This window comes from Sceloporus undulatus, chromosome 3 (assembly GCF_019175285.1).
Source record: "Sceloporus undulatus isolate JIND9_A2432 ecotype Alabama chromosome 3, SceUnd_v1.1, whole genome shotgun sequence".
Classification (NCBI taxonomy): Eukaryota; Metazoa; Chordata; class Lepidosauria; order Squamata; family Phrynosomatidae; genus Sceloporus; species Sceloporus undulatus.
In genome coordinates this window covers 29,693,590-29,713,644 of record NC_056524.1, presented here as the reverse complement: position 1 = coordinate 29,713,644, position 20,055 = coordinate 29,693,590, and the positions used below count along the sequence as shown (strand labels likewise).

Genomic DNA, 20,055 nt, shown 5'->3' with positions numbered 1-20,055 from the left:
AAAAGAGAGATACCAACTGCATATGGCTGTACTCAGTTTTCATGTCAAGATTCAGTATGAGGGCTTAATTTAATAACTCAATAAAGATCATATTTTTTAAAAAAAGATTTAGTATGAGGGGGGAAAATCACAAAAGGCAAACAGTAGACTCTTGGTCTCCACTGGGGTTTGACTCCAGGACTCCATGTGAATACCAAAATTTGTGGATTCTCAAGTCCCATTTAATACAATGCCATAATGAAATAGTGTACATTAGATGAAATGGCAAAATGAAGGTTTGCTTTCAGGAATTTATATATTTTAAAAAATATTTTCAGGACGCAGATGCCGTGGGATAAGTGGGCTGTTATTTGACTTTTTAATTGAGCAGATTTGCTCCAACACAATTTAGCTGAATAGACTGAGTTTTGGATCACATCATACAATGCACTACTATATGTCCATGTGTGGGTATTCCTGAAACCAATTAAATTTGTGTTCAGGCAGATCAGGACCTGAACAATTTATGTAGTTGCTACTCTCCAACAAAAATTTGCATCTAAAAGCATGGGATTATTGTTATGCCTGGGGTGATGGTGGTGTTTAATGATATTTGGCAAAGGTCCACTAGTTACTCTGTTCTATGAAGAAAAAACAAATGCAATTTTTTCTTGCTTTGGTGAGGATTGCTGCTTTTTCTTCTAGCCTCTTCTCTAGAGTTCTATGTTGTTTATGGAGTAAGATTGTGTGGTCCAATGGGGCCAATAAGATTGAATTTATTGATTAGCAAGGATAGTAACATCATCTGCCACCACAATCCTTCATGCTTCCCTGCTCCCTTTGAGTTCAGCTGCAGTTCCAACATACCACAGACAACTTGTGAATCAAGCAGGGAATGCACCTCCACCCATCATTTCAGGGTTAGTCAACTCAAGATGACTAAATTGACCCTGTCTTACTTTGGCCACATCATGAGAAGGCAGGACTCATTATAAAAGACATGATGCTGGGAAAGGTTGAGGGAAGTAGAAATAAACACCACATGTCAGTTGGATGGACTCGATCAGGGAGACCATGGGCCTGAGTCTGCAGGACCTGAGCAGAGAGGTAGAGGACAGGGGGGCTTGGAGATGTCTCATTCACAGGCTTGCCAAGAATCAAGATCGACCTGAAGGCAGCTAACAACAATTCGCCCCTTCCATGAGTCAACTCTGATTATAGCAACAGGGGAAATGAATTTTCTCAGAGCCACATGGAATAGTAGTTGAGTGTTTGACTATGGAGAACAGGGTTTGATTCCCTGCTCAGCCATGAAGCCCAGTAGGTGACCTTGGGCAAGTCACACTCTCTCAGCCTCAGGGGAAGGTAATGACAAACCTCTGAACAAATCAAGCCAAGAAAACCTCATGATAGGTTGGCCATAGGGTTGCTGTAAGTTGAAAACAACTTGAAGGCACACAACAACATCAAATATATTCCTATTGAAATGCAAAATATTTTGGAAAGTCGCAGTCTTGAATTGGCAATTCAGCTTAATTTACTTTACAAAAGACCTGCTTCTAGCAGAGATGAAAACACCTGTTGACTTTAAGAATGAAGTGTTTCTGTCTAGAGTGCAAAGGTAAAAACACACTTGGTGGTCATAAGAACTGGAGACTCTAGTGCAATCTCAGATTTTCAATATTACTTGCTCATTGGGAATGTCAAAATGTACCACTACTGGTGTACATATAGGAAAGAGGGACAATAAGATCACTATGGTGTCATGGGCGCGTTCTACACGCGCCAATAGTACGTGCTTGGCGTGTACTAGGGTTAGAAAGGGGCGTCCTTTCTGGACGCCCCCAACCCTAGTACGTGCCAAGTACGTACAAAATGGCAGCGCCCATTCTACATGGGCGCCACCATCTTGATGTCGTGGATGCTTAGCGTCCACACATCGTGGCTCACATATGACGCCAAAAGAAGCCACTTCTGTCTTCTGTTATTCAAGAAAGTTGCTAATACTCTAGTTTCACATAGTCAAAGCAGTGGGGAAAAGCATGCAAAAGATAAGTCTCCTTGGGCCATTAAAATAGTCCTCTAAACCAGTGTTTCCCAAACGTTGGTCCTCCAAATGTCCCAGAATTTCTGATTATTGGCCAAACTGGCTGAGGTTTCTGGGAGTTGAACTCTAAAACATCGGGAGTACCCAGAGTTTAGGAAACACTGCTCTAAACTGTAGTGGTTGTAGTAGGGAACTGCTTGAGAATTTAAAGATGGCCTCCATTGTGTAACTAATGTGGATTGAATAATTAATCTTGACAGTAATCTTCACATCTGGCAATGGCCATTTCCGAACAAGCCTACCGAAACATGTCTCACAGCCTGATGTTAAACTTGTTTTTTGTTTGTTTTGTAAATGCATATCCCTGAAGGCAAACATTTAATTTTTTATATATGATTCAGCTTGCAGTCATGAAGAAATACATTTGTAATTAACTTTTGGGGGGAGTCAATTTTCCATAAAAAAGGCCCATTTTCATCACTCACAAGGCTCCTTTCTGCACTCAGGAAGGCTGCCAGGTTTCAGCCCACATAACTATTTTTGTTCCCATTCTCCTGTGGAAGAGATGTGTTGCCACTATACTCCTTAGTTTTCTTGCCGAGATGCCTCTGTGTGCTGAAGGGCAAGAGAGATCCATTCTATGGAGCTTTGTAAAGTACACCACTCTTCTTGGGTCTACTATTGTTGTACACTGTGTTTGTATAGATACCATATCAGAAAAATCAAGTACGTAAGAGTTTTTAGTATCAGGACGCACATGAGTGTGCCAGCTATTTATATTATCATTTTTTTCTATTTTCCTAAATTTGCAAGAAAATAATCCTTTAGGTTTTATAAATCTGTTGTGGGGAAAAAAAGAATTTACTGGAATTTGGACTGAATTTAAACAGAACTTTGGAATGAATAAAAATAAAACGACATTTGATTTCATTCACACTACTAAGTGTGAAAATCAAATCCAGATTAACTGGTGCTTTGTTCTGGCACAAAACAAACTACCATTCACAGAATTCCAGAGCACTGAGCCATGGCAGTTAAAGTGGTGTCAAACCAGATTATTTCTGCAGTGTGGATGCAGCCCAAATGAACAGCGCTGTATAAATAATGCTTAATAATAATAATAATAATAATCAGATGTGAAACCAACACGTCTGTTAAAATAACCCAGCATTTTAGGAACAGTATCAGTTCAGGGGCAACTTGATCAATAGACTGATTCATACTACAATGTTATAGCATTATCATTCCACTTTAATTGCCATGGTAACATTGGCGGTTTACAGACCGCCCTTTTGGGTCAGCCTGTATCTGGCCCTTTCCCCACCAGATCAGGGCCCCAGCTGCCACAGTGGCAGCCTCTGAGGCCCCGATCCGCCGCTTTCCAGGCCGCGGGGAAGTGGCAAAAGGCTGCATCCCCGCGGCCTGGAAAGGGGTGTCCTTGGGGCTTCATGCCCCAAGGACACCCAACAGCGGCGGGGATGAAGAGAAAGGGGCCACTTGGCCCCTTTCTCATTTGTGCTGCTGGCGCAGCTGTGTAAAGGGTGCGACAGCAACACAAACCTGGAAGGAGCTCCATTTCCGAGCTCCATCCAGCACCGCGGAAATGATGCCCCAGGAGCCCTTGCATGGCGCCAGGATGTCACCTCCGCGCTGTTCCATTTGGAGGTGGCACGGTCGTGATGTCCCAATGGTGGTGCCCATGTAGAATGTGTGCCGCCATTTTTTACGTACTAGGGTTAGGGCGTCCGGAAAGGACGCCCTTTCCTAACTCTAGTACGTACCTAGTACCTACTTTCTGCCCGTATGTAACACGCCATTCTATGGAATTCTGGGATTTGCAGTTTAGGGAAGGGCATTTAGGATTCTCAGCCAAAGAGTTCTTGGTCTCACTAAACTACAAATCCCTGAATTCCACAAGATCTTGCCACAGCAGATAAAGAGGAATAACAGCATTATAAGTGTAGAACCTGAACTTGTTTGTAATGAGTTGTCTTGGTATTATTCTGTGAGACATTCTGTGATGAAAAACTATTGTTACATTTCCCCCGCATCCCATTTATTATTGCATAGCAAACAAACAAAACCCAACAACATTTTGGAATTAGGAAATGTATTGCTGTAAGAATTACATATTTTACAATATATTTGTATTTATCTTCTTGATGTAATATAAAAACAAAGACTTGTAATGGCTGCTAGCATCTACCAGTGTTGAAAAAGTAAATTTTGGTGAGTAAACTTTTCTGAAGGCAACACACATACGGGAAATGAAAGACAAGAGAAGTGCTGGAAACGTTACTTTTGGACTACGGTTGCTAGAATCCTTCAGCTAACATAATCAGTAGAAGACCTGGGTTCGACTCCCAGCTCAGCCACTGTAGGTCACACTCTCTCAGCCTCAGGACACCACTCTTCCTGGGTCTACTATAGTAGACCCAAGAAACCCCCTCTGAAGAATTCTTGTATGTAAATAGAAGGGCAACCCCACAATATGAAGGAAAATGGAAAGAAGTGTCAAAATTGTGGGAAACTATGACAAGATTGTAAAATGCAAAAATATAGACGTAGCTGGATATTAACTAATAATTTAGTTAAAAGAATGATAATACATGAATAAAAATCTTAAGCAATCTATCTGCAATATACTGTAATAGGAAAGAGATGGCGCAATATGAAATGTACACAGTGAAGCATGTACTTGTTTGTCTGTTTATTTGTATTTTTACGGCGAAATAAAATATAAATAAATAATAAAAGGAAATCTTGCCAAGAAAACCCCTTTTAAGGAAAACAACACGAAGGCACCCAACACACAGACATATTGTTCTCTATATACACAATATATACGCAAGCTTTTATTATTTCTACATTAGATATATGCACCTCTAACAATAAACATGAACTTAAAAAAGAAAAAACAAAATCCAGTCGTAAGATAGCAGTATATTAAACAATAGCAATGAAACAGGATAACAATTTACAACAGCAGTAATAATATATATATATATATACTGTATAGCCTTGAAAGGCACACAACAACAACAACAATACAACAATAATGTCTAATTAACAAATTGTAAGCCGCCCTGATAGCCTTGGCTGAAGAGCGGGGTATAAATAAATATTATTATTATTATTATTATTATTATTATTATTATAACGTGTTTTGTGTTAAATCGTTTTTATAGGTTTTATACGTTTTATGGGCAGGCTTATTTTATTTCGTTTTTTAACTGTCTGCTCAGCGCTGTGTAGATTTTATAAACAAAGCTGAATAATAATAACAACAACAACAACAACAGGAAGGAGGGCAACTGTGAGGGAAGGGAAGAGTAGAGGAGGAAAGGGCGGAGGAAAAGGCGGCCCTGCCCGCCTCAGAGGCCGAATCCGGCCCTTTCTTTCTTTCCAGCGAGCTTTCCCTCACTCAGAGGGAGGCTGCCATCATGGCGGCCTGGCGAAGCGCGGCGCTGCTGAAGGCGGCGAGGCGATGGGGGCTGAACCGCGATGGCGTCGTCGGCGCCCTCCTCTTCCCCTCAGGAGACAAACGGTGGGTCAGCACCAGCTGGTCCCCGGTGGGCGCCGCTTTCAACCTCCAGCCCCAGCAGCAGCAGAGAAGGGAGGCCGCGAGGAGGACGGTGAGAGAAGAGAAGCCTCCCTCCATTGAAGACCCCACCTTTCCCCTTATTAGAGCGACTGGGCTCCAAGCCAAGCCCCTGGACTTAGGCAGGGATAGTAATTGTGAGAGCCTTTAGGGCTGGAGGGCGGACGGGGTATCGCTACGCTATATAAATAAATTAATAAATAATAAACTCCTATTCCCAGGATTCCCCAGGATGGCCATCTGTCAGGGATGCTTCTTTGATGGAGAGTTCCTGCATGGCAGAATGGGGGCGGACTGGAGGGCCCTTCCTGGGGCCTCTGTCATTCTATGATTCTGTGAGCTAGGGCAGTCAAAGCGCCCAATAATAATAACAACAACAACAATAATAATAATAATAATAGATTTTATAATATATTTTACATATTATAAGTTATTATTATTCTATTTTATAATATCTAAAATACTATATATATATTATATTACAGTATATTATATTATATATTTATTATAATATATACATTAAATTATAATTAAAGCAGTGTCAAACTGGATTTATTTCTGCAGTGTATAATAATAATAATAATAATAATAATAATAATAATATATTTTATAATAAATAAAATCTATTTTACCCACACACACACACACATATATTATAATTAAAGGAGTGTCAAACTGGATTTATTTCTGCAGTGTGTAATAATAATAATAATAATAATAATAATAATAATAATAATAATACATTTTCTAATATATTACACACTGCAGAAATATATCTAGTCTGAGACCGCTTTAACTTCCCTGGCTCAGTGCTAGGGAAGAATCCTGGGAATTGTAGTTTGTTGTGGAACCAGAGCTCTGTGGCAGAGACGGCTAAATGTCCCACAGAACTACAGTTCCCACAATTCCCTAGCATTGAGTTCCATCTAACCTTGGACTCTCTTCTTCTTCTGGCACCATCTCTTTTTTCACTTTGGGTTTTCTCATAAGGTTTTCATGGCAGAAGACATTCAGAGGGGGTTTACCATGCCTCCCTCTGCACAATACTCACAAGTGTTAGCTGTGGTGCCAGGGCTGTCTGAGATATGCTCCACCAGTGTCATCCTTCACTGCTGCCCAGTTGCTGCCTGGCTCTTCAGCAAAAGGCTGTCTGACATGGGAGACCCAACTCACTGCACTGCTGCCATCAGCATAACACTTTGCCTCACATGGGAACACAGTTCCACCATCAAAGAAAAGGTAGTGCCACTGCTGGGACAAAGCCCCATAGTTCAACTATGATAATGACAAGGCATATGCAGAGGTTACAATTATTGGTGGCTGCTAGTCATGAGTCCTTTGCATTACCTCCAGCATCAGAGGCCATTCATGTTTAAAGATATATCATTAAATATACCATAGTCAGGAACATCCACACCATAGTATTCTTTCCAAATTTTATGTAAGGTTGTGAAAGCTGGAAAGGAAATTGGGGTTCTGGAGGAGAATTCTATAGATATTGTTAGGGAAACATTCCCAATATGTTCATTTGAAAGGAGTGTCCTTGAGTGAAGACAGAGAAACCGAAATGTCTATAGGCAATACGCACTTTATTTGGCCAAGGCGACAGCACACCAGCAGATGGTGATAAAATTGCTGCCGCCCCCAATAGCCATTTCCAAAAGTTTTTATAGCAAAACACAGTTCATTGTTTACATAGCATTAGCCTAATTGGCTATTTAGTACACACATGATTATACCACAGGCAGTTAATTGGCTGTTGTCTAAACATCAAGTGAATGGTTGCATTCACTGTCCATGCAGTGTTCACACACTTTCTTATTGGCATTACATTTGTTTGGAGTCTGGAATGCAAAGAGATACTTGCTAGGATGATCCTGTTCCCTTCAAGGCCACAGCAAAGGGAGAGCATTGTATTCTCAAAGCTCTGGTGAAGGGAGGGGTGTGTGTGTGCGGTGTGAGTGTGTTCGGTAGACACACACATGAACAAAAGGTAGGGGCCATCATAGCCCATGCACTTTACTCTGTAGCTCATTCTATGAGTCTACTGTAACCACTGATTCTTTTGCAAAGCCATGTACAGAAGCAGAAAGCAAAAAAGCATAAGTTCAGCCATATTTATGTCCCTCTCAATATGACATGCAAATAAATCAAGCCTGAATGTTTATTCAAGTCAAAATGACTAAACTGTGGCTAACATACTTTGGACACACGCAATGATATGTGTGCATGTACCTTCAAGTTGTCTGTTGCTGTAGGCCCATTCCATGAATTTTATGATCCATTGAAGAATACAATAATGTTCAGTACATATGAAGATAGTAGGAGAAAAGGAGGCCCACATAACACGTGGATTGACTCATTCAAGGAAGTCATTTGCAAGACCTGAGCAGGGATGTTAATGACAGAATCTGTTGAGGATCTCTCACTTATAAGGTTGCCATAAGTTGAACCTTAACTGACAGCACATAACAGCAACAGGAGTCAGAAGCAATATTCCTCTCTGTATCATGTTGCCGCAAGTCAAAAGCATCTGGAAGGCTCACAACAAGAACAGATCATTAACTAGGGAAAACAGTGTAATGATGGAAGTGCACTCATGTCCTGCTGTGGGTTGCCCTTAGGGATTGTGTTGACAACTGAGAGAATGGATTGCTAAACTAGAGTTTAATCTGTCCCAGCAACACTCTTCTTAAGTCAATCCTGTCCCAGTCCAGTGCTCTGACTACTACATCACATTGTCTCAATAATACTTTCCTCAACTTGCTGAGTAAATTTCTGGAGCAAGTGAGGCTGTGGCTGATTTCTTGTTTATGTGTTTTGTGGAATGAGTTTCCACTGAGATCCCAGCATGGCATTAGGGTAAGGTGATCTGTGACAGGAGAATAGTTCTTGACATGAGAGGGAGTACCATATTTTCCTCCTTGCAGAGCTCCCTGGCCTAAACTCAGGAGGAGAAGTTTTTCATTACTGCACCTTTATATGAGAGAAGGCGTATCAGGCAACAGCCTGTATATACTCATGTATAAGTCTAGAAATTTAGGTAAAAAAATTGACCCCCAAAAACTGAGTTGACTTATCCATGGATCAATGTAAGTACTGTATCTTAATTATTAAATAAAAGAAGGAACCATCCCCTGGTGAAAGGCAAGAGTATATACTCTGCCTTGGAAGCACCAGCGTCCTCTACTCTCATCCATCCAGCCTTAAAAGTGAGTACAGAGAGTTATGTCTGCTGGAAATGTGTACGTTTTTTGACATTGTTTTGCTTTGCTTTATCTTTTAGATCCTTTGCTATATGTCCCTAAGTTTTACCCACAATTTATCCATGGGTCATATCAAAATCCATAATTTCATCCCCAAAACTTGCCCTCGACTTATGCATGAGGTTGATTTATAGTCAAGTATATATACAATATTATTATTATTATTATTAACCTTTATTTATAAAGCACTGTAAATTTACATAGCGCTGTACATACAGTCTTTTTAATTAGACGGTTCTCTGCCCTCAGGCTTACAATCTAAAAAGACATGACACAAAAGGAGAAGGGAGTGGTGGAGGGAAAGAGTAAGAGGTCCAGCAGTTCCTCTCTACCTCCAAGGCCTGGACCAAGGCAGGTGGACTGGAGGGAGGGCTTGGCTTCATAATGGATGGTTAAGCTTCATCCAGGGAGGCAAGCGACAATTAAGGAAGGCCTGGGAACGCTTCTCTGAACAGGATGGTCTTCAACTCCGTTTTGAAGCTGGTTAAAGAAGTAATGGCTCTTGTTCGCGGGGGAAGAAAAGGGCAGCATCCCCATTCTTAACACAAATGACAACTGAAACTGTATTTACAGATTACTGGGCATTCAAGAGTTCTGTTTCTTTGAGAAAATAATTTTATCTAGTTGGCTTGCAGTATATGGCAGCCTGTTGTAAGGATTTATTTATTTATCTGTTCACTTTATATCTCACCTTTTTTCTGCCAAAGCATCCAGTGTGGATTGCATATTTCAAGTGTATCTTAATTACTAATAGCAGCCAGTTTTCTGTGTGTGGATTCTTAAACAGGCATACCCCTATTAATGAAGCCTCTGACAAAGGGAATACTTTTTACCAAGTGTTTTTACAACCACCCAGCTTGCTTTTCTTCCTGGTCCTCTGCCTGGTGGCATTAGGAGGATGAGGAAGGAGGGCTGGAGAAACACAGGTCCAAAACACATTGCAGAAATAATTCAGTTTGAGGCAGCTTTAACTGCCCTGGCTCAATGCCATGGAATTCTGGGAACTGAATTCCTCGAATTTCGTGAGACATTTTGCCTTCTCTGTCAGAGAGCTCTGGTGTCACAATACACTACAGTTTGCAGGATTCCCTAACACTGAGCCAGAGCAGTTAAAGCGGTCTCAAACTGGATGATTTCTGCAGTGGTTTTGGACCATAGACTGTCAGCACCTAGTTGCAGCAGCAGGTCTTCATTAAACAATGCAGTAAAGACTGAGCTGGGAAAGAATGGAATTGTGCTGTCACTGATCCTATTATAAGTATGTGAGAGACTGTGTATAACAGACAGACTAAACAGCAGCTCCCTCCAGAAACCCTTACTGAGCATGTATAAATAGCAAAATAGAAGGGGGAAAAGAGAAAACGGCTTATCATGCCCCATTACCCATCCACAGCATGTTATGGAAATCATAGGAAAAATGGAGACTGGTGAAACAAACAAATGAATAAAAATCATCCCTGGATGCATTTTGGAAGAAGCTTTCAAATGTTTTTGATTACTTATGCAAGACTTTCCTGGCCTGGCTGTTTTATTTCACGTTGTTAGTCTGGAAAATAAAAGGTTTGTTGAATCATTGTTCTTCTTTCATAACCAGTATCGACAAATGGTGGAAAAATAAAAAACAAAAATCGGGAGAAAAAAAGTCCTAAAAAAATTAGCCAATGATTACTGAATGCATTCAGTGGTCATGAAATGTTGGCTGAGAACTGAAGGAGAAAAGATTCCAGTTCAGCAGGAGTGTCCTTGAAATGCTGGTGGTCTGAAAAGGAGAAGGTGTCACTTGCTGTCCTTCTTAGTAGATGCCTGTTAGCTGTAAATCCAGCGCTTTTTGGGTTTAGATGTTAGAAAATTAATTAGGCATTCAAATAAAAATAAATTGTTGAATCCTTGAAATAGTGAACAAGCAATCAACAATGGTGCGTTACACACGTGCCGAAAGTATGTGTTAGGGTTAGGAAGGGGTGTATTAGGGTTAGAAAGAGGCGTCTAGAATAGACGCCCCTCAACCCTAGTATGGACTGGCTCCATACAAAATGGCAGCGCCTGTCGACACGGGCGCCGCCATCTTGACGTTGCAGATGCATAGCATCCGGACGTCACAACCCAGAAGTGACGCCACGAGTGCGCAACTAGTGCCTCACGGTGCCACTTCCAGGGCGCAAAAAGAAGTGCCATTTTGGGGCTTCTTTTTGCTCCGTGAGGGAGCTGTGCGGTTTGGCTGCTGCAGCTCCCTCGCAGAGCAACCAGCAGTGCCGGCAGACCGCCGCTTTTAGGCGGTTTGTAACACGCCAATGTTTCAAGCATAATAATAATGGGTTATTTCCAGATTCCAGAACCTATCTTCTGGGAATGGAAAGGCCCTGTTTGTAGAACATAATCCTCCACTTTTTCAGAACCAGAACTTATACCACTCAGCAGCAGGCCCCAAACCTTTGCGTGATAAGCTCTTGAACTGGAAGGGTTGCTGTGGGGAGGAGGGGACTTTTGTCAGGCTTGTTCGTATATCTAAATAAATCTATTTCATTGCAATTAATATTGGTTTATATTGTTGTAATATATATATTTGACATTGACAGTATAACTCTTATGAATTGCTGTTTACAAGTGCAGTCATCTGAATTTGGTAGGTCCTCGGCTGCATCTACACTGCAGAATTAATGTAGTTTGACACCAATTTAACTCCCATGGCTCAATGTTATGGACTTGTGGGATTTGTAGTTTTCTGAGATATTTAGCCTCTGACTGAGAGGTCTGGTGCCACAACAAACTACAAATCCCAGGATTTCCTAGCCCTGATCTAGGGCAGTTAAAACTGTGCCAAACTGCATTCTGCAGTGTTGGAGCAGCCTTTTAGATGCGGCATTTTACTCTTCAAAAATGAGAGGTTAATTTTGAAAATAACTGAACTTTACAACTTCACTGTAGAACAGACAAATAAAGAAAATGTATGGTGTACATGTTCATTATGTTGCTTCTGTTTTCTGTGTTTAGGGTTTGTTTGGGGTTGCAGAGCTCACCTGTCCGGAAGGATTTCAGGAAGCTCAGGAAAAATCACTACAAGAAGCAGAACGATTAGTACAAAAAGCATGTGTTACACCTCCTGGAAAAGAGATAGTAATGATCTTTGATCAGCTCTCTGATGCCTTGTGTCGTGTAGCAGATCTGGTAAGACATTTTTATAACTTTAAAATTATGTGTTGAAACTTATTGACAGATGTGTATTTTAATTTTAAACTTACAATTTTATCAAAAACCAATTTCAGATGTGGTAATATTATAACATATAACACTGGAACTTTAAATACGGCCTTGCATTGAAACAGACAAATCTGTTGCTGTTGCTCTTTGTAACTTCAGACAATTGTTGCAGTTCCATATGCATTGGGTTAAGGAATGTGTTGCTTTTTAACCTATGATTCATTTACTTCCACGTTACTATTAGTAGGAGATTCCCTGGTTTTAGGACACTACTTGGGGGAAGTGAGTAAGAAATTTTTGTGGTTAAATATTTTCACTTTTTTTGCAATGTTAAGTTTCTTTCTGTAGTCACATTAAGTTTGATCAAGATTTGATATAAATGGATAAAGTTAAGTGTATCAAACAGGTGAATTTGTTTCATATTACAATTACTGATACTTTCTAAATAAAGAAAGTAAGTTGTTGCTTAACTTGGATGTTTGCTAAACAAACAGGTATGGGAGCTTTGTATATGATTATAAACAAAAATATCTGGGATTTTCGGGCCTTCAACTTCACACAAATATTTGTATATGCGAAGCAATATCATAGAATCATAAAATCGTAGAGTTGGAAGAGACCACAAGGGACATCCAGTCCAACCCCATTCTGCCATGCAGGAAATCTCAATCAAAGCATCCCCAACAGATTGACATCCAGCCTCTGCTTAAAGACCCCCAAGGAGGAAGACTCCACCACACTCCGAGGGAATTTGTTCCACTGTCAAACAGCCCTTACTGTCAGGAAGTTCCTCCTAATGTTGAGGTGGAATCTCTTTTCCTGGAGCTTGCATCCATTGTTTCGGGTCCTGTTCTCTGGAGCAGCAGAAAACAAGCTTGCTCCCTCCTCAATATGACATCCCTTCAAATATTTAAACAAGGCTATCATATCACCTCTTAACCTTCTCTTCTCCAGGCTAAACATCCCCAGCTCCCTAAGTCGTTCCTAATAGGGCATGGTTTCCAGACCCTTCACCATTTTAGTTGCCCTCCTTTGGACACGCTCCAGTTTCTCCACATCTTTTTTGAATTGTGGTGCCCAGAACTGGACACAGTATTTAAGAACAGTTTGAAGTTATTTAAAGAAATATGCTGACTAATGTTTATTAGGTTGTTTACTGTATCCATATGTTTTGAGAACTCCCTCCTAGGTGTTGCTTCCCAGTGCATATACGTGCAGTGAAACAGACACATAGATAATTTCAAGCATAATGGCATATATACTATTTCCTTCTCTCATGTAGGAGATTTGATAAATAGTGTGCATGTGTTTGTTCCTAAAGCTATGTAGGGAAACTGTCACCAATAGATGGTAGTGCTATGAAAAGAAAATATGAAATCTGACATCCTGTTAATAGCTATCTATTCACATGATAAAAATTTATCCTCCTCCCTCTTTCACTTCCTACAGGCCTTACTGTATCCAAATCCTCACATAACCCCAAAACCAGATTTTGAGAATATATGAGGGGGACAGGTTGCTGGGGAGAAGTGGAATTGTCCTCCATATTCTGCTTCCAGAAGCATTTTATCAAATCTAACCCAGTATGGTTTTATGTTGGGGTGGGGAGAGGTTCACATGTGGACTTAGCTAGAATTTCCAGCTTTTCCAAGAATGCTGTCAAAACGTTCCTCTTATTATTGTCATTCCTTTTTTTTTAAATTGCATCAGGCAGATTTTGTAAAAATTGCTCATCCTGATCCTGCTTTCAGAGAGGCTGCTGAGGAAGCCTGCAGAAGCATTGGTACTATGGTAGAAAAGTAGGTTTTATTTGTCATATTGTACTTACATCTTTAATAACTGTGAGCTGGTATTGTTCTCCTGTATTTGAAAGTACATCGGGGGAGGGGGATTCTCTTTTCTAAGTTAGGATGTCTGGTAAAAAATATGTCTGCTTGTACAATGAGCCCTTGTTATCTACTGTGGTTTGGTCCAGGACCCTCCATGGATACCAAAATCCATGGATACTCAACTCCCATTAAATACAGTGAAATGGTGTCCCTTATATAAAATAGCAAAATCAAGGTTTGCTTTAATATTTTCAAGCTGTGGGTGAAAACAAATTGAGTTACAGTAATTTATTACTGTGCTTTCTGCAACCGGACCTGTTTATCCCGCATTGGCCTTTTTAGTCACCAATGCGCTTGTACAAAGCGTGGGATGAGTCCTTCCTGAATCTTCGTTCGCGAAGCAAAGCCAGAGAAACAGTAATTTATAATATGCCAAAAATATAGAAATAGTTAAAAGTTAATTATTGTATTGATACTAATTGATCCTTTAATTTTTGTATTCCTAGATTAAATACAGATGTAGATTTGTGTCAAAGTCTGAGAAAATTGTTGGCTGATAAAGATGTTATGCGTTCCCTTGATCCAGAAACAAGGTACACATTATTAATTTTGTTCTAATAGGAAAGATGTGAGAGCTAACATGGTGTAATGGTTTGAGCATTGGACTACCAGGGTTCAAATCTCTGCTTAGTCATTAAAACTCAGTGGGTGTCCTGGGGCAGGTTGTTATTATTATTTATATTTATTAATAGAGTTATGTGAAGTTTGCACAGCCCTTTACATAGTAGGGGTCAAATAAAATAAGAAAAAGAATAAAATCATCAGGCCTTGCCTGGAAGAAGAAGGCCCTCCCTCCTTCCACCATCAAGAGGGAGAGATAGGCAAGCCAGCTCCATCAGGCCTTGCCTGGAAGAAGAAGACCCTCCCTCCTTCCACCACCCAGAGGGAGAGAAAGGCAGACCAGCTCCATCGGGCCGAATCAGAGTAAGAAGAAGGGCCCTCCCTCCAGTCCTTATGCCATGGTCCAGGCATCAGAGGGAGTGAAGATCTGCTGGACTTTTCCTCTTCCCCACTGCCATTCCCTTCTCCTTTTATTTCTTGTCTCTTTAGATTGTAATCCTGAAAGCAGGGAAACGCCCAATTAACAATTTGTAAGCCGCTCTGATAGCCTTTTGGCTGAAGAGTGGGGTATAACTAAATAATAATAATAATAATAATAATAATAATAATAATAATAATAATAAAAACCTGCCAAGTGGCGTACAATCTAAAGCAACATTACATGATTAAAACACCTCTAAAATAATACTAACTAGTATACAATGAAGACAAAGTAAGCAGCAGATTAATAACCATTAATTTGGAATGCCTCCCTGAATAAGAGTGTTTTCAACTCGGCCTTAAAATTAGCCAAGGAAGTTAGCAGGTCACACTGTCTCATCCTCAGAGGAAGGCAAAAGGCAAAGCTCCTCTTAACAAATCTTGCCACAAAAATCCTGTGATAGGAAAGCCTTCTTCATCATTTGCTAGTGCTGCGGCAAGTTTTAGTCCAAACACATTTGTCCATCCACTTTTTTGTCCTTTCAGTAGAGATTTCATTTTGATGCTCAGAATGTTGGCTGTTTGATAGATCAGCATACCTTATGACAATAATAGATTATTTAAAAATCGTGAAACCATTTTCAGAGTAAATAATACATTTACGTCTGTGACTTTTATGAAGAATATGGGTGGACTAAAACAGCCTGATAGCCCATATTTGCAACTGCTGTGACATACCTTGCAATAGAATTCTACTGTATCCAGATTCCTACTTTGAAAGATGTTCTATGATTTCAGCTACATTGTACAACCCAGTGTCAGAACTTACTCCCTCTTCTGAAATCAAAGTGGCCTTTGCAGATTTATGTGACTGTATCTTGTTTGACAGACTTGACATACATAACACCCTAATTATCCTGGTCCTCTTAAATTTCCTTCAACTGCTTTTCTGTTTAAGGGCATGCTTTGAAATATGGTTTCTGTTCTCCTATTATGATACATCCTCATGTTTCCTATCTCACTTGCTAGTTTCCATAATTGACTGAGATTTATGGTTTGTTACAAAGTTTGTGAGCAAAGCATGATAATATCTATGTATGATTGAAAGATAAGATTTAAAAAAAAATACTTTTTCTCTGAACATTGTCATTGCTTGCAGCTACTGAGAAACCTAGTTTCCACTTACTTTCTTATTTTTTTAAAAAAAAGCATTTATGCTATGACAATATCCTGAGGTAATAACTTCCATAATTTCATTATGACACGTAAAATATATATTTTCATAAGAAATATATTTCATTACATGAAAGTGTTAGTTTGCAGCAGTAAATTATATATATATATATTTATATATATATATATATATATATATATAATTTATTTCATGCTTAAGGTTTCATCCTATGATTACTTGGGAGGAAGTGTAGCTTATTTCTAAATAACAATGCATAAAATTGGAAAGAAAATGGCATAGTTTTTTGGGGGGTAGAACAGGCAAGCCAAATAAGGCAATTTCCAGTAGCTTTGAAGGCAGGTTGTTTATATGACACACCTCCAAAGTGGGTGGAAACCAGAACGAAGCTGCTCTCTGGGGCTAAAAGCCAGAGCAAAAAGAAGCCAGGATAGATTGACTTAGCGCAGAAGATGCACATCTTTTCATCTCCATATAGATGACCTGGCACCAGTGTAGAGCTGTGACAATGCAAAAAAGTGTGATGAATCCAATGGATGTAATTACACCATACACAAAACAGACAGTCTAACACAAGGGCATGGGGTGAAGGGAGATGAAGGGGCATGTATGGGGGCCCCATGGTTGTGCTTTGTGAATGATTCATTGGGCACTCCGATGCTCTGAACTGGCGGAGCATCACATGTGTGCATGATCCAAGGTCCGGCCATCGAGTGGGATGGCATCTGAGTGGGACGTGGGAGGTACTTGGAGGTTGCAGGAGTGTGTTCATGCGACGGCATGGTGGGAAGACAACCACAACAAAATAACCCAGTGATGCTGTTTGATGTGCACAGTCAGGCTGCCTTTGGAGTAGGCCATGCGGACAGTAGAGTTTTGACACACTTTCAGAAAAGGCAGGTTCAAGCTGTTTTTTGTGACCCGTCTTCTCTGGCCTGTAAATGACCTGCCTTCAGATTGCCTATATTCATCCCACACAGCAAACTGTGAAGCTCTTGGCTTTTAGTTGCAACTATAATACTAATTTATGATCATGTTTATGAGAAGGACAAATAGGCTGAATTTCTGTACTAAGTTAAATAGAAAGGAGACAATAAAACTCAGTGTTGAGGAGATATGCATAGAACAGTATTGATAATCCCTTAAATGGACATATTAGTACTTGCTCTCTAACATAATAATCTGAAAAATGTAATATACTGTAACTTCAGAAAGGATAAACAGTAATAATACTTGTCTTGCAGTTATTTTCTCTTAATGAGAATTTATTCCTTTAGGCGTGTGGCAGAACTTTTCATGTTTGATTTTGAGATCAGTGGTATTCACTTGGATGAAGAAAAGGTAATTATTTCCACTTTAAGGGGCAAAATACTGACTGAGGAACCTGAAATATATTCAATGAAACCCTTTAACCCAACTGTATGGAGAATGGGTACAATTTTCACACACCCCTATGCCTGCCTTGTCAGGTATACTAGTGTTTTGTGTATGCCCAATAGTCAGTGATGTGTCATTCTTTATTTTTGTTTTGGGGACAAAACAAGTTCTTTGGAGACGGAGTGTTCTTGTAACTGGACTTACTGGACTTGCCTCTGAGGCTTTTGGGATATTTTTGGGTGAAAAACCATGTAGAAATTGGCCCAATTTTAAAAATAAAATTGGGGTTGGGGGACTGTTTAATATTTGGGGTATCACAGAAGGGAGGTTCAGGGGCCACACTTGACCCTTTTTCTTTTTTAAATGCAAGTAGTATCTTTTGAGTAATGATGATTATTAACATTGTACAGAATACATGATTACTGTAATGTGGGATTAAGCACATTAAGGAACTCTGTTCTGCAAATCTCTCTCACAAGGAATGTACCGTATATACTCAACTATAAGTTGACCTCATGTATAAGTGGAGGTCGGGTTTTGGGGCCAAATTATGGATTTTGCCATGACCTGTGGATAGGTTGAGGGTAATACTTGAAGACTCCTTCACTGTGTGTATGTGTGCGTATGGTAAGAGAGACTCTCATTGAGGCTTTTTGCTTCATTGTTTCAGCCAGATGCATGGGCAGGAGAGGACTCATAAACAAACAGCAATATCAATTTAGATTGTAAGCCTGAGGACAGGGAACCATCTATTATCCCCTCTGTTGTAAGCCGCCCAGATTCCCAGTGATTGGGCGGCATATAAATAAATCCTATCATCATCATCATCATTATTATTGTTGTTATCAATCAATCAATCAATCAATCAATCACCCAGGACTCTTTCTGCTTGGCTCCAGAGAGAAATAAACTCCTCTCCTCACCATATGGGGAAATCTGAAAGAGTCGCTATCACGTTACCATAGTGACCCATAAATAAGTCAACCTGGGATTTTGGGGCAATTTTGGGGCATAAATTTTTAGACTTATAGACGAGTATATATGGTACATCTATATGGCAGTTCTCCCAGTGATTGTAGTATCAATTTTTTGGCTTTGTCATAACTTTCTAGAAAATGGGTGGGAATCATATGAGCCTCCAGATGTTGTTGAATTTCAGCTGCAAGCATTCTTCAAACTGTGCTTGCTTGGACTGCTGGAATTTTCAATCCAGCAAGCCCAGAAAGGACTGCATGATTCTCATCCTTGTTCTTTCTTTTTTAAAAAAATAAAGTTATATTTTAAATTAATATTTTAAAGCTGTATTTTAATGAAATACCTATTTTGTGAATTTCCCATTTACAGCGTAGGAGGGCAGTAAACCTCAATGTCAGAATACTGGATTTATGTAATGAATTTCTCATTGGTTCTCACCTTCCTAACAAGATTGACAAGCATATTTTACCTCAACATATTCGCCATAACTTTGTAATTGAAGGCAGTTATGCCCAGATCAGCGGTCTCAATGCAGATAGTCCCGATGATCTGGTATGTATATGGTAAATACATTGCAGGAAGCCTGGGTAGCCTTCAGGCTTCTGAGAGATCCATTTTGGGTTTTTTGGTTTCATTTTTTAAACTAGAACACTGAAATCTTCTGTCTAGAACCAAGACCAAAATTGTGGCTCAGGTAGACAAATGCAAGGAATTATGTAACAGGGTGCCTGTGCTCAGTCCACGAATTTGTGATCAGTACTACAACCAAGCTTACAAGGCTTTTCACACCCATTCCGCATCTGTTCCCACTGCCCCACATTCTTTTTCAACAACTTAATATTGGGATGAGAAAGAACTTTTTATTTGCTCTTGTCAGACAGTTAAGGATTGGAAACTCATCTACTACAAATGGTTCAGGGATGTACTGAGAGATACCAGTACTTCCTGTCTACCCCATATAAGGGCAGATATATGTTCTCACCAATTAGTTTGTAAATGATGATCCTTACTTGTGAGCCATTTTACAGTAAGCAGAAAAAACTACCCCAGTAGTATGGAAGGGTGGATGTATTGTATATAACGTCAGGCAAGTCAGGCCCAAATAACATATGGCTTGCTGCAAACCAAAGTTTCTGAACCTGCATCTCCCCCATTCAGATATAATGGGAATAGTGAAAAGTCTAAAATTTATCAGAAAGGGCATATAAGGAAGAAGTGCTAAATCCCTGATTTCACTTACTTCCTAGCAGTCTTTTCCTTCTGTAGGTGGAATCTGTGAGGCTGTATGTGGCAGTTAGGAGGAAGGTTCTGCTTTTCTCATGTGTCCTTTTGTTCTTTAAATTGGACACCTTTCTTTCAGTGTGTAGTGCTGTCACTATCATGTGTAGTTTTGGCCTCAGAATCAAAGATGTATGTTTCACCTCTCTTTATGAAGGACTCCTTTCCAGCACCTGTACATATTCTGGAGTTAAAATGCATGTCTCAGACAATCTCTGTGCAGCTCATGTCTTCTTTCTGTTCATATGCTAACATCACTGAACACTAAATGC

General features: G+C 39.9%; 1 protein-coding gene across 3 annotated transcripts in view; it reads left to right on the top strand.

Annotated features, from left to right (window-relative positions):
* Positions 1–5,387: 5,387 nt before the first annotated feature.
* LOC121925514 (mitochondrial intermediate peptidase) overlaps positions 5,388–20,055 on the top strand; it is a 68,940-nt gene continuing 54,272 nt past the window's right edge. The window contains exons 1-7 of one of the 3 annotated variants that reach the window (XM_042457743.1): positions 5,566–5,661; positions 10,287–10,453; positions 11,885–12,058; positions 13,802–13,890; positions 14,427–14,513; positions 17,431–17,494; positions 18,875–19,057. In XM_042457743.1, the coding sequence (XP_042313677.1) occupies positions 12,011–12,058; positions 13,802–13,890; positions 14,427–14,513; positions 17,431–17,494; positions 18,875–19,057 (471 nt within the window). In that variant the 5' untranslated portion in view covers positions 5,566–5,661; positions 10,287–10,453; positions 11,885–12,010. Of the gene's footprint in view, positions 5,662–10,286; positions 10,454–11,884; positions 12,059–13,801; positions 13,891–14,426; positions 14,514–17,430; positions 17,495–18,874; positions 19,058–20,055 lie in introns of all 3 variants that reach the window. The other 2 variants (XM_042457741.1, XM_042457742.1) reach the window with 2 other exon arrangements.